Source organism: Aspergillus candidus, assembly GCF_002847045.1.
Source record: "Aspergillus candidus strain CBS 102.13 unplaced genomic scaffold BDW47scaffold_6, whole genome shotgun sequence".
NCBI lineage: Eukaryota > Fungi > Ascomycota > Eurotiomycetes > Eurotiales > Aspergillaceae > Aspergillus > Aspergillus candidus.
The window spans coordinates 61,866-72,141 of record NW_020194011.1 but is presented as its reverse complement, the minus strand read 5'-3'; the positions used below and the strand labels follow the sequence as shown (position 1 = coordinate 72,141).

Sequence of the window (10,276 nt, the reverse complement as noted above, 5' to 3'; positions counted from 1 at the left end):
AACAAAGAATGCCACTATTCATGCGACGCAAAACACGAGTAGATCTGAGTTTACCTTAGAATTGAATATATCTACACCAGCCAGTAGAACAGTATAAGTACCGTCAATGATATTCACAAATATAGTACATTTCTCAGCATAAGGAAATATAGAATACAACGCCATCCGTGCAAAAGGCCAGTAAAAGCGCCTAAAGCGTCTAGACACCAGAGACAGTCCCAGGTTTTTTTTTCTTTCTTTGGTTTTTTTTAATAATTTCCCAACTTTGTCCATTCGATTTACCAGCTCGCCTTCTTCACACCGGGCAATTCACCAGCAAGCGCTTGCATACGGAATTGGAACTAAATAGGCACAAGCGGTGTTAGCAAAGGACCAAACCCGACAGCACACAGCGTCTGTGGGGGACCGAAAAACTCACCCGGCCAAGTCTGAAGGCCCGGATAACACTTCGCGCTTTGCCACCAGCGACGCAGCGGTTCTTGATCTGGGTAGGTCGGGTGTAGCAGTGCATCTGGGAGAGCTGCAGTTGGGCCTGGGCGCGAACACGCTGGGGGAGAGAGGTGTTGCGGATGGCGTATCGCAGAGCTTGGCTAGAGAATAGAACGGAAAGTAAGCAAGTGTCAATTTCAAGTATTCTGAAGAAACCTATGGTTTTTGAAGGCTTCGCGCAATGCGACAAGAGAGAATCTCCGGGGAGTGGGTTTCGTACCGTTCGGGCTCGTGCTTCTCGAAAGCCTTTCGCTTGCTATAATCGCGGAGAGCAAGGGTGTTCACGAACCCCGACAGCTCCATCTTCTTTGGCCTGAACATCGACATGGTGGGCACTGATGATTGTTGAAGTCACAGCTCACTAACTGGTTGGGATGGTTGGCTGTCTCTTGTCGGCGGTTTTGGTCGGAGTAGCGGCGGGTCACGGGTCTGCCCTATTGGGACTAGTGGGTATGGGTCTTGGCGAGAACGTCTGGCAATAGAATTTTTATACTGCACAATAGCGAGTAGCAATCACGGAGGATGTGGTCCAGCGTAGATTAGTTGGAATAGAGCTTGCTAGAGTATGGTAGTTGGCATTATAGCATAAGGTACGATGGTAGATATATGGTTAAATTGACTGCAACTTTGTACACCAACAGTGGACGCTACTAAACACTAGTCGACACGCATTCCTTGAACACTGAAATTGAAGGTGTATATCAACTAATGTTGGAAGAAAGGCTTTCGTGCTCTAGTACAAGTTTACAATTTGTCGTCTGGCCACAACGCATACCTCGGCGAGAAGGCATCAGGAAAGACCGATCCTACGAACAGCGAGAAACATAAACGGAGTCCCGTCCTGCCTGCATCTTTGCTGTAGAGACAGACCCAGTCCAGTGGTCGGCAGATAATTAGCTGACAGGCTTAGATGCAGTGTAGGCTAACCGCCATACACCGCCAACCTGGAAAGCCTGGCATCGTGCCGGATCCGCCACTGGATCTCAACCAGTTCAGGATGCAACCAGTCCGAAATGCAGCCAGGAAAAGGACACGACGATAAGAATAGTGGTACAACTTGTCAATTCGTCATTGGATCTATGACGGTAAAATCTATGCCTGTACAGATGAACCGCCCGCGACGTCGAAACAAAGGCGAAACAGCAATCTGGGCGTCGAGTCGCCCACCACAATCCTCACTCTTTCGACACACCGTCTTCAAAAAACTCCTAAGGCACAATCTAGTGCTTGGGGTTCTTGGCGTTGGGGTTGCGGGGGTCGTTCTTGAACTCGTCGGCTGATGGGGTGTCCGAGGTTAGCAATGGCACGGTAATCAACCTCGAGGGTGAAAGTGGTCGTGATTGGCATTCCCGCCCGCGGGAAAAAAATGTCTCAATGGAATTGAAGCAGCGGGGGACTCACTCGACATGAGGACGTTGGCGAACGAGTTGACGCCGTAGAGGATGACGACACCTAAGGCACAGTTAGAAGCAGAACGTCGGACATATACCCTCTCAATCCCAAGCTCGAGACAATATCCCATATCAATCAGGGTCTACACATCACGATGAGACCGACAGCGCAAGAGTAACACATACCGGCGGCGAAGAAAGGAGCCATAGGCTTTGCTATAGTGAGGCAATCCAGTTAGTCCTTATTCCGGGCGGTCCACCGAACAATCCCAGTACTGCAAAGCGACAAACTTACCGACAGGGGTCGGGAACTTCTTTCCGAGGAGAGACATGATTGCGTATTCGTGTACTGGACAGCGAAGACCTGATTGCGGAAGAGGGGGATGGAGTGAAGGAGCTGAGAGACGGAGAGCGACGAGGAGAAGCGGGAACAACGAGGTTTGTCCGGAAGTCCGACGCCTAGCCGCTTTTGCCCGATCAGGTTTAGTGCGCTTGCCGCTTTTGCCGCTGCATCAGCCCCTCCGACAACCGGCATGTAAACACTTACTCTTTGAAGTCAACTACATTGTTATTCTTGGTTGATTCATAACATCTCTACATCATGGCAGCCTCACTCTCCTCCTCCGTATCCTCCCTCCAGTCCTCCCTCCACCTCCTGGACTCGTCTATCTCCACCCTAGACGCCGGAGTGAGCGACTTCCCCCGACTATGCAAGGTCCTACAGACCACACGAGTAAGTCCCAAGCCTCTATACAATCAATCAAACATACTAACCCCACCCACAATAGCACTTTGAACTCCTCCCCGAACCGACCCTCCGCGAGGCGCAACAGTCCCTCCTCGACGAAATCACCCCAAGCATCGCCCAGCTGCTCTCATTAGCCTCCAACCACGTCGAGAAGCTGTCCCGCCGCGAACAAGGCCTGCGCGCCAAGTGCGAACTCCAAGAAGGCCGATTAAATTCGAACGACACGCGCCAACCATCGAGTCGCGACCGCCCCAGCTCAAGCAATCGACTGGGTGCGACCTCTACAACCTCGGCAGCCAAAGCGGCAGAGTTGCGACGTCTGATTCAGAAGAAAGAGCGTCTGCAATATGCGGTGGAGAGACTGGAGCTGCAGAGTACACAGAGAGAGCGCCAGCTGCGGAAGAGTATGGCTTTTCAGTGAGGGGTCTGTCCGTCCGCCGCTCAATTGAGTCATGAGTTATGAGAATATGTCTGCTACCTTCGTGTGGTATTTACCAGCGGTGAAATGGAAATGCGTTTTGTGCGCATTTTTGAAGCCCAGACATCCTTCAGTCTACAGAGCCGTAGTCTCTGAGCTGAATGTATGCCCAGGTGATGAGACTTCCAACCTACCACAACAGCATTCACGGCCTGTGTCCATCGCTATGTGCAAGGGCATAGAACTCTCCAGAGTTCATGTCTTCCTACCCAGGGCTTCATGTGATATGATAAATATCCCAAAAGATGTTTGAAAACATATCACGGATTTGGAACGGTTAACAGTGGGAAAAATCACGCCAAGCCTCGGTGTTGGAAAAGCGTGCTCATCGTTTCGGCGTTTTACCAAATCGTAACGCTAATTAACGATAACGGAGTTATGATATTGAGGGAAGAGCTAATGTACACGCAATATATCTTAACCAGATTGAGCCCCGCTTATCGTACAGATATGATACATAGAATAACATCCTAAAGCATTCAAAACCCAAGCCTGTCCATTCCTTGGAAAATAAAACAGGAGTTGCAACCCTAATGCGCCGTCTTCATAACCAAACTTTGTCCAACGAAGAAACAAAACGACACGGCCACAGTTCAACCAGACTCAGACTCAGCCAGATGCTTCCGAGTATTATTCCTCAAAGCCTTTCTATAACTCCTGTGTTCCGCCTGCTTCTTCCAGGGAGCGACTTTCTGCCCCTTCTTCTTCCGCGGAGGCTCAGGATCAGCCCAGGCAGGGGAAGTTTTATCCAACACGGGCACTTCCGCTCCCTCTTCCATCTCTTCCAACCCGTTCATCTCCGCTTGCTCGGCCGCGCGTCGCGCCAGGCGCTCCTTTTTGCCCTCTCCGCGCTTATCGCCCAGTCTCAAGGAGCGGGGGATGCGCGTCTTTGCGCCCAACGCCCACAGATCGCCCCACTGGGACTTGCGGGCGTCTTTGTAGGCGCGGCGGCTGAAAGAGCGGGGGACGGTCCAGCGCTCGATCTTTGCGGCCGGTGTGCACACGTCGAAGGTGACGTGTCCGCGGCGTTTCATGGGCGGGTAGACGAGACGCGGGAGGGACAGCGTGTTGAATTCCTGGCCCTTCTCGAGTCCTTCGCGCTCGCTTGCTTCGGGCTGTAGGTGGGGAACGGTGTCTGCCTCGAGCTCGTCCACTTCTCGTTCTGTCAGGTCGTGGGGGGTCTCGTAGCCTTCGAAGGCGGCTTCGGTGGCTTGGGGGCCTTGGACGATGCCTTTCACCTCGCGGAGGTCCACGCCGCGCTGGACGGCGAGGTAGCTGAATTTGACGTCTTCGTGGTTGCGGTCCTTGGCGCCGATGATGCGCTGGAGGAAGTCCGGTCGGATATATCGTTGTTCGAAGTGGCAGAAATCCTGGCGGCCCTTGGCGTGGCCGGACATGTGGAACATTGGGCATTTGGAATGGTTGGTGCAGGGGGCGATGATCATGCCGGGTTCTTTGTCCACGTGCGTCTGCTCTCCGGGCGATTCGGTGAGATCCTCGTACCGCGTCGACCCGGGACTAGCGATGTGTCGCTTGAGTAACATCTCGCGGGCACTGGCGACGGCCTCGAATCCTTTCTGGTGTCCCTTTTCCAGGAGAATCAGAACTCCACCGTTGGGGTTGAGGAGGTTCCAGAGGTTTTCGACGTGTTGCTTCCGCACGTACTCCTCCTCGATGCCCATTATCGAATGCGGCGCCACAATGATGTCAAACTGTTTCCTTTTCGGAGCTCGCTCGTCTTCCAACGTCGGCTTTCCACGGGTGTTAACATAGTCAGGCAACCGTGGAAGGAAGGTTGTGTTTTCTAACATCGCACTCGCGCGCATCCGGAGAGAGTCGGACCCAGTGACCACAGTCGACCTACCCACTGGGATAGGGTTGGATGGGGGATGGTCTGGAACCATCAGCTCCCACTCCGCGCGAAGGACATCCCTCCACGCTAAGACACCAGCACCGCCGGCACTGGCGTCCAGAACATTCGGGCCGCCTTCTTGCGACATCAGACGGCGGATCCATTCCGAGCCCAAGCGCTTCCGAACCTCGACCAGGGTGCTAAGAATGGATGCATACATCCCAGGGTACAGGGTAGCAAGATAAACATTGGCTTCCATCTCACCCATATAACGCTGAGTCGCATCCAGGGCAATCGGGAGCTGGGGGAGCTGGGCCCGTGCAGGAAGGGTTGAGGTAGAATTCGGAAGTCGGGGGCCGCCGAATGTACGATGGGCGACATCCGCAATGTGCTTGTTGGAGAATTCCGACAGGATGATGGAAATCGGCCCAGTCATTGAGTCCTTGGGCGGGAATACCGTGCTTGGATCCGGAGAGAACTTCCCTTCCGCTGTAAGTGGATGCAGCCGTGGGGTAGCGTCGGGAACTGCTTCGTCTTGGAACTCCTCCAGCATAACATGCCCACCTAGCTGCTCGGCCACTTCCCTGGTCCGTTGCATAGCGGCGGTTTCGTCCGCCGGCGGCGGGAAATCCATATCGTATACCACTGGAGCCTCCTCTTCAAGCACAGACTCCTCCTCTATCTCAATTTCTTCCCAACCTCCTTGGCCATCCTCCCGGTAGAGTTTATCGGGGCTCTCTTCCACCTCTAAGAGCTCCAACTCTGTTTCTTGTTCGCGTATCACCGGCTCGCCATATAATCGGGTATACAGCTGAATCTCTCTAGCATTCAGATGACCCTCCGGGAGAAAATCTCCAAAATCTTGTCGCGCAAGTCGTACCCGCGCTTCCAGTGTCTGTTCATCTCGGTGGCCGATTGTCTGGCTAAACACGTCGTCAAGTTCGGGGCCTTCGAGGTTAAGGACTCCGCTAAAATCATCCAATAAATCCAACTCATCCATCATCTCCGCCAGTACAACCTCATTGCTATTGATTTGGTCGATCAAGGCGTAGATAGCGTCTTTCCGATCCGCGCGGGCTTCCACCTCCGCAGGCGCGTCCGTAGACAAGGATCTCGCACCAATCTTCCATCGCCCAGTACAACGGTCGCTGACTATCGGTCGCGGGAATCGAGTTCGAGACGTAATCGTAGGCGTGCCACTCAACGCATGGGTGGTTTTCGACCGCTGAGGAATGAGGCTTGCAGCTCCGCGGAGCTGGTTCGAAACTGTCCGCGACGGAGCATGAGAAGTGAGAGTCCGGAGCAGATGCTGAGGACAAGATCGACTCGCCCTCGTTGCCGGTGATCGTGGTAGCATCCTCACGCCTTCCACCAAGCTGAAAACAATGAAACAAGCTGGGTTTGTGAAAGAACCTGCAACGCCACTTGCGCGACCCTGATCCAAAAGGAAAACTTGTGCCAAGCCCGGCCGCATTATGCGCCGCCCATTGTGGCGTTTCTCATTGGTGGGCATCCAGCCCGAAGTATATTATATAATCAATGCATGCACTACTGTTTTATGTCCTACCTATGCTGAAATACTATCAAGTTACTGTTTTGTCGGGTTGTTCAATATATCATCAAGGGTATCTATCTCTGGTAGCTTACATACAATCTCTAATAGGAAATCTTATTCACAGAGGCTGTTCGTCGCTGTCCGTGTCTTCAGTCCCCATCAGCACCTTGAGAGCGGTCGTCCATTTCATGACTTCGTGCTCCAGGGCAGTTAACTTGGCCATCACAGCCATCAGACTGGGATCCTGACTCTCGATACGGATCCTCTCTCGCACTCTGACTTCGTCACCTTTCCAGGCGAAGAACTCCCCAGCTTCGTCGTGGGTGCGATTCCGAGAGCCAAACAAGCGGTCTCGGATGTTGAACCCGGTTAGAGAGATGTCTGTCGCGAAGGCGGAGGCCGTGTGGGTGGGGGAGGTGGACTCCAGCGTTCTCAAGTACAGGACAAGTGCGGAGTCCACGATAGAGAGGTGGAACGAGAGATACGACGGTAGCGGAGGGTCAAACATCTAGAGGCCATCATGTATGAGCAGGGGTCATGCACACCATAGTACCGACATTCGTCGGGCAGCTTACATCTTCCGGCGCGCTCCCATTACACCAATCACTTTTGGTGTGATCGCTCTCCCCTTTCAACATCTGCCGCGCCTCGGAGATGGTTTCATGTAAAAGGCGTAATTGACCGAAGATGAAGCTTGGATTGAGGGGGTCACCCGTCCAAGCGCTAACATCCACTACATCCAAACTCTGGTTAACCAGATTTCGTACCGAGACTAGTTGATCAAGCACGAGCTCCGGAGCGGTAGGCGCATTCGACAGGCATAGGCGAGTAGTAGAACCTCGAGCAGAGGCTAGGGAGCTCAGGCGAAGTTGGATATCCTACCGTATCCAACCAAGTCAGACTTTTCCCCCAAAGCAGAGATATGGAGACTACAACATACACCTTTCACGATCTTGGTGCCAACCCTTGTCACAAACCCTTTTACATTTTCCGATCGTACGGACGAAATGACCAGAGTCGACCCCGGTTCTTTGGGGGCTAGCAAGGAGGCGCAATCCTGTAGGCCTTCCCGCAGCGATGTAAGGGAGTCTTGCAGAGATCGCAGTAACCATTCTAACTCTCTGTCCTAAATACGACAGTGGATGAGCAACGTTCGTAACTCTGGTGCAAATCATCCAAGTAAGATCACCAATGCAGGGCGAGTATGAAGGGGCGGGGGGGGGGGGGTACCAATGCGCTATCGGCCTCCTGTTCGATCTGCGCCGGAGGGAGCGGTGGATAAGCCCATGTCGCCATGATGGCTTCACCAGAGCCCAGCCCAAACAATCAATCACCAGGAGGCTTCCTCCACCCAGACTCTTGGCTCTCGGGGACCTCGGATACACCTTAGGGCTAGGCACTCCTAGTACAAGGCGTTGAAACTGACAGCTCGTAGACAGGGAAGAACGAGACCTGAGTTAACTTTTTCCAAAGCAGGGCCCACGTCAACTTCGTCAGAATCGGGAAAGAGAAAAAAATTCAACGTAAAACAAAGCACAAAGCAATCGGGAGGGTAAAGCCTTGGGGAATGCAACGTCGGTGGATGAAGATGAAGGCATTCCTGGTGGTGGTGGTCGAGACAACGTCATGGATAACACTGACCGCCTACTATAATAGGCCTAGTGTATGCACTATCCCAGCATAGTTAGCGGCAACTGGCATAACGATGACGTCGAGATATCTCGGTGGAGCCAAACCTCAACTCTGTATCGACTCTTCTTCCCCCTCCCGAACCCTCCTTCGCATGACCCTGCGTTCCTCTAATGGTAATCATGATGATGATGATAGCAATGATGATGCTCTCTTCTGCCTATCATATGGTTGTCGCACCCGGGTTCTCCGGATATCCCCCTTAATAGCAAGCTTAATCCCGGACTCTATTTCCCACCTATTTGCTGATATTACTTCCGCGGACTTCCTGAGCTCTCGCTCTTTTTTCCTTTTGGTCGGTCTTGATCTTTTGTCTCCTTTTTTCTTCGGTCTGGAGAGTTCTTTCAAAGGAAGCAAAAAAGATTAAACAAAAGCCAAGGATTGAATAGTCGCATATTCAAGAGCCTCACTGACATACCAGCCCTTCAATCAAGTGAAGTAAAGGGCAATTCAGCGTAATCATGCCTCTGAGCAGTATGTTTTCCAGAGAGCTACATGTGCCATTGATAGCTCATGCGCTAACAGTTTCCCTCTAGGAGTGGCCATGGGCCTGTTGGGCCTGTTCTTCACGGCCTCCGCCCTACTATTGATGTTCCTCACCTTCCTTGGAGGCGCCAGGAACTCGAACCCGCTGAACCAGATCTACTTTCTCCAGGTAGATACCAGCAGAATCCCGGGGGCACCAGCACTCTCCCGTTGGACCTACTGGAATCTCTGCGCCGTAAATGATCATGGGAAGAGCGAATGCGGCACAAACTATCCGGCCTACCCATTCGACCCCCCGAGTCACCGCACATTCGGCACGACGGAGGGTATCCCTAAGGATTTCATCGGGTGAGATAGACGGCTTCTTTCATTTGGTGCATGGGGCATTGGACTAACCACTGCAGGACAAACCACTACTTTCTGACGTCCCGGTTCTCCTTCCCGTTCTTCATCATCGCCTTGTTCTTCGCGGTCACCTCGCTGTTCACGGGCTTCCTGGCCATGTGCACCCGCGTTGGGAGCTACCTGTCGTCCGCCTTGGCCTGGCTCGCTCTGCTCTTTGAGACGATCACCACCTGTCTGATCACGTGAGTCGCCTGTCAACTATGGAAAGCCCAAAGAGCTCGGCTAACTCCCTCTTCAGCGCCGTGTACGTCCAAGGCCGCAACAAGTTCAACGCCAACGACCAGAGAGCCCGTCTGGGAGTCAAGGCCTTCGCCTTCATGTGGACCGCAATGGCCTGCCTGCTGATTTCCTGTGTCCTATACTGCATGGGCGGCGCCGTGGGCCAAAAAGATTCCGGATACAGCGGCCGTGAGCACCGTCGCCGCGGATTCTTCTCGTCGCAGCGTTCCCCCAGCGTCGAGGCCAACAAGGAAGTCAACCCGTAAACCATTTCAAACAAGAACAGTCTCAATAAGAGGCACGGCCCCTAGAACGTGTCTCTTTCCGTCTTGTCGACTGCATTTGCTTCCTCATTGGACCTTCATCGCAGGTCGGTCTCGTCTCATCGGCACGCTTTACCCGTCAGATTCATATCTGCCACTGGTATTGTCAGCGAACGTGGCGCCGTGCCTGCGATACCAAAACTCATGACAATAGCTCCCTTCTCTACGTGTGGAAACCTGGAGCCCTCATCATTCTCATATTTAATATTCTGAAACCCCCATCTGTCTTATCATATTTTACAGTTACATGCACGTTACTTAATTTCAACGATATATGTCACCCCATGATATCTCTGTTTTTTTGTGCTTGTGCTTGTGCTTGTGCTCTATATCGGCTGTATCACTAGGCAGTAATGTATACAATATAATGGAGTTCACGAAGTGAAAGAAGAAAATGGTCCGCAAGTACACCACAGGAAGCAGCAGCAATATGGGATTTATCTCAATACCGCTACGCCAAAACGGTGGCCAAACGTCTAAACCTGACTGATATCCCAACAATCTATATAGGTTTCTAAAGAAACTCCGCTCTTCTCATTTTAACCTGTCATATGTGCATTTGTGAAACTTAAAAAACGGCCAAACATCAGCCGACATACGTTGTTTCCTATCCACATAACTTGTTCTTTTGACTGTCGCGG

General features: G+C 52.4%; 6 protein-coding genes across 6 annotated transcripts; 3 read left to right on the top strand and 3 right to left on the bottom strand.

The window, feature by feature from the left end:
- Positions 1-84: 84 nt before the first annotated feature.
- Positions 85-846, bottom strand: BDW47DRAFT_100171 (mitochondrial 37S ribosomal protein uS14m). The gene is made up of 3 exons (XM_024811370.1): positions 710-846; positions 419-590; positions 85-341 (listed from the first exon to the last, which is right to left on the bottom strand). Exons 1-3 carry the CDS (start codon positions 814-816, stop codon positions 279-281), a joined length of 342 nt encoding a protein of 113 aa, XP_024674932.1. The 5' UTR covers positions 817-846; the 3' UTR covers positions 85-278.
- A 295-nt stretch (positions 847-1,141) lies between these two features.
- BDW47DRAFT_100168 (F1F0 ATP synthase subunit i) lies at positions 1,142-2,286 on the bottom strand. Its single transcript, XM_024811369.1, has 4 exons — positions 2,176-2,286; positions 2,067-2,096; positions 1,891-1,941; positions 1,142-1,765 (listed from the first exon to the last, which is right to left on the bottom strand). Exons 1-4 carry the CDS (start codon positions 2,210-2,212, stop codon positions 1,710-1,712), a joined length of 174 nt encoding a protein of 57 aa, XP_024674931.1. The 5' UTR covers positions 2,213-2,286; the 3' UTR covers positions 1,142-1,709.
- Positions 2,287-2,481: 195 nt separating this feature from the next.
- On the top strand, positions 2,482-3,049 carry BDW47DRAFT_122988 (DASH complex subunit SPC19; the record flags this gene model as incomplete). The annotated part of the gene is made up of 2 exons (XM_024815963.1): positions 2,482-2,613; positions 2,669-3,049. The coding sequence occupies 2 exons, from the start codon at positions 2,482-2,484 to the stop codon at positions 3,047-3,049; spliced, it is 513 nt and encodes a 170-aa protein (XP_024674930.1).
- A 650-nt stretch (positions 3,050-3,699) lies between these two features.
- BDW47DRAFT_115556 (tRNA methyltransferase RSM22) lies at positions 3,700-7,809 on the bottom strand (the record flags this gene model as incomplete). Its single annotated transcript, XM_024814812.1, has 5 exons — positions 3,700-6,106; positions 6,636-7,021; positions 7,089-7,391; positions 7,454-7,639; positions 7,744-7,809. 5 exons carry the CDS (start codon positions 7,807-7,809, stop codon positions 3,700-3,702), a joined length of 3,348 nt encoding a protein of 1,115 aa, XP_024674929.1.
- A 453-nt stretch (positions 7,810-8,262) lies between these two features.
- Positions 8,263-8,849, top strand: BDW47DRAFT_73455 (uncharacterized protein). Its single transcript, XM_024819715.1, has 2 exons — positions 8,263-8,676; positions 8,739-8,849. Exon 1 carries the CDS (start codon positions 8,297-8,299, stop codon positions 8,567-8,569), a length of 273 nt encoding a protein of 90 aa, XP_024674928.1. The 5' UTR covers positions 8,263-8,296; the 3' UTR covers positions 8,570-8,676; positions 8,739-8,849.
- BDW47DRAFT_100156 (SUR7/PalI family protein) lies at positions 8,266-10,027 on the top strand. Its single transcript, XM_024811368.1, has 4 exons — positions 8,266-8,676; positions 8,739-9,036; positions 9,093-9,275; positions 9,332-10,027. The coding sequence occupies exons 1-4, from the start codon at positions 8,664-8,666 to the stop codon at positions 9,576-9,578; spliced, it is 741 nt and encodes a 246-aa protein (XP_024674927.1). The 5' UTR covers positions 8,266-8,663; the 3' UTR covers positions 9,579-10,027.
- Positions 10,028-10,276: the final 249 nt, after the last annotated feature.

Coding starts and splice junctions, on each gene's coding strand:
- BDW47DRAFT_100156 (XM_024811368.1), top strand. Junction 9,037..9,092: donor ATCCCTAAGGATTTCATCGG/GTGAGATAGACG, acceptor TAACCACTGCAG/GACAAACCACTACTTTCTGA. Junction 9,276..9,331: donor ATCACCACCTGTCTGATCAC/GTGAGTCGCCTG, acceptor CTCCCTCTTCAG/CGCCGTGTACGTCCAAGGCC.
- BDW47DRAFT_100168 (XM_024811369.1), bottom strand. CDS start 2,212: ATGTCTCTCCTCGGAAAGAAGTTCCCGACCCCTGTCG. Junction 2,097..2,175: donor GAAGTTCCCGACCCCTGTCG/GTAAGTTTGTCG, acceptor GCCTCACTATAG/CAAAGCCTATGGCTCCTTTC. Junction 1,942..2,066: donor GGCTCCTTTCTTCGCCGCCG/GTATGTGTTACT, acceptor ACTGTGCCTTAG/GTGTCGTCATCCTCTACGGC.
- BDW47DRAFT_100171 (XM_024811370.1), bottom strand. CDS start 816: ATGTCGATGTTCAGGCCAAAGAAGATGGAGCTGTCGGGGTTCGTGAAC. Junction 591..709: donor GAGAAGCACGAGCCCGAACG/GTACGAAACCCA, acceptor TCTATTCTCTAG/CCAAGCTCTGCGATACGCCA. Junction 342..418: donor GGGCCTTCAGACTTGGCCGG/GTGAGTTTTTCG, acceptor GTGCCTATTTAG/TTCCAATTCCGTATGCAAGC.
- BDW47DRAFT_73455 (XM_024819715.1), top strand. CDS start 8,297: ATGACCCTGCGTTCCTCTAATGGTAATCATGATGATGATGATAGCAAT.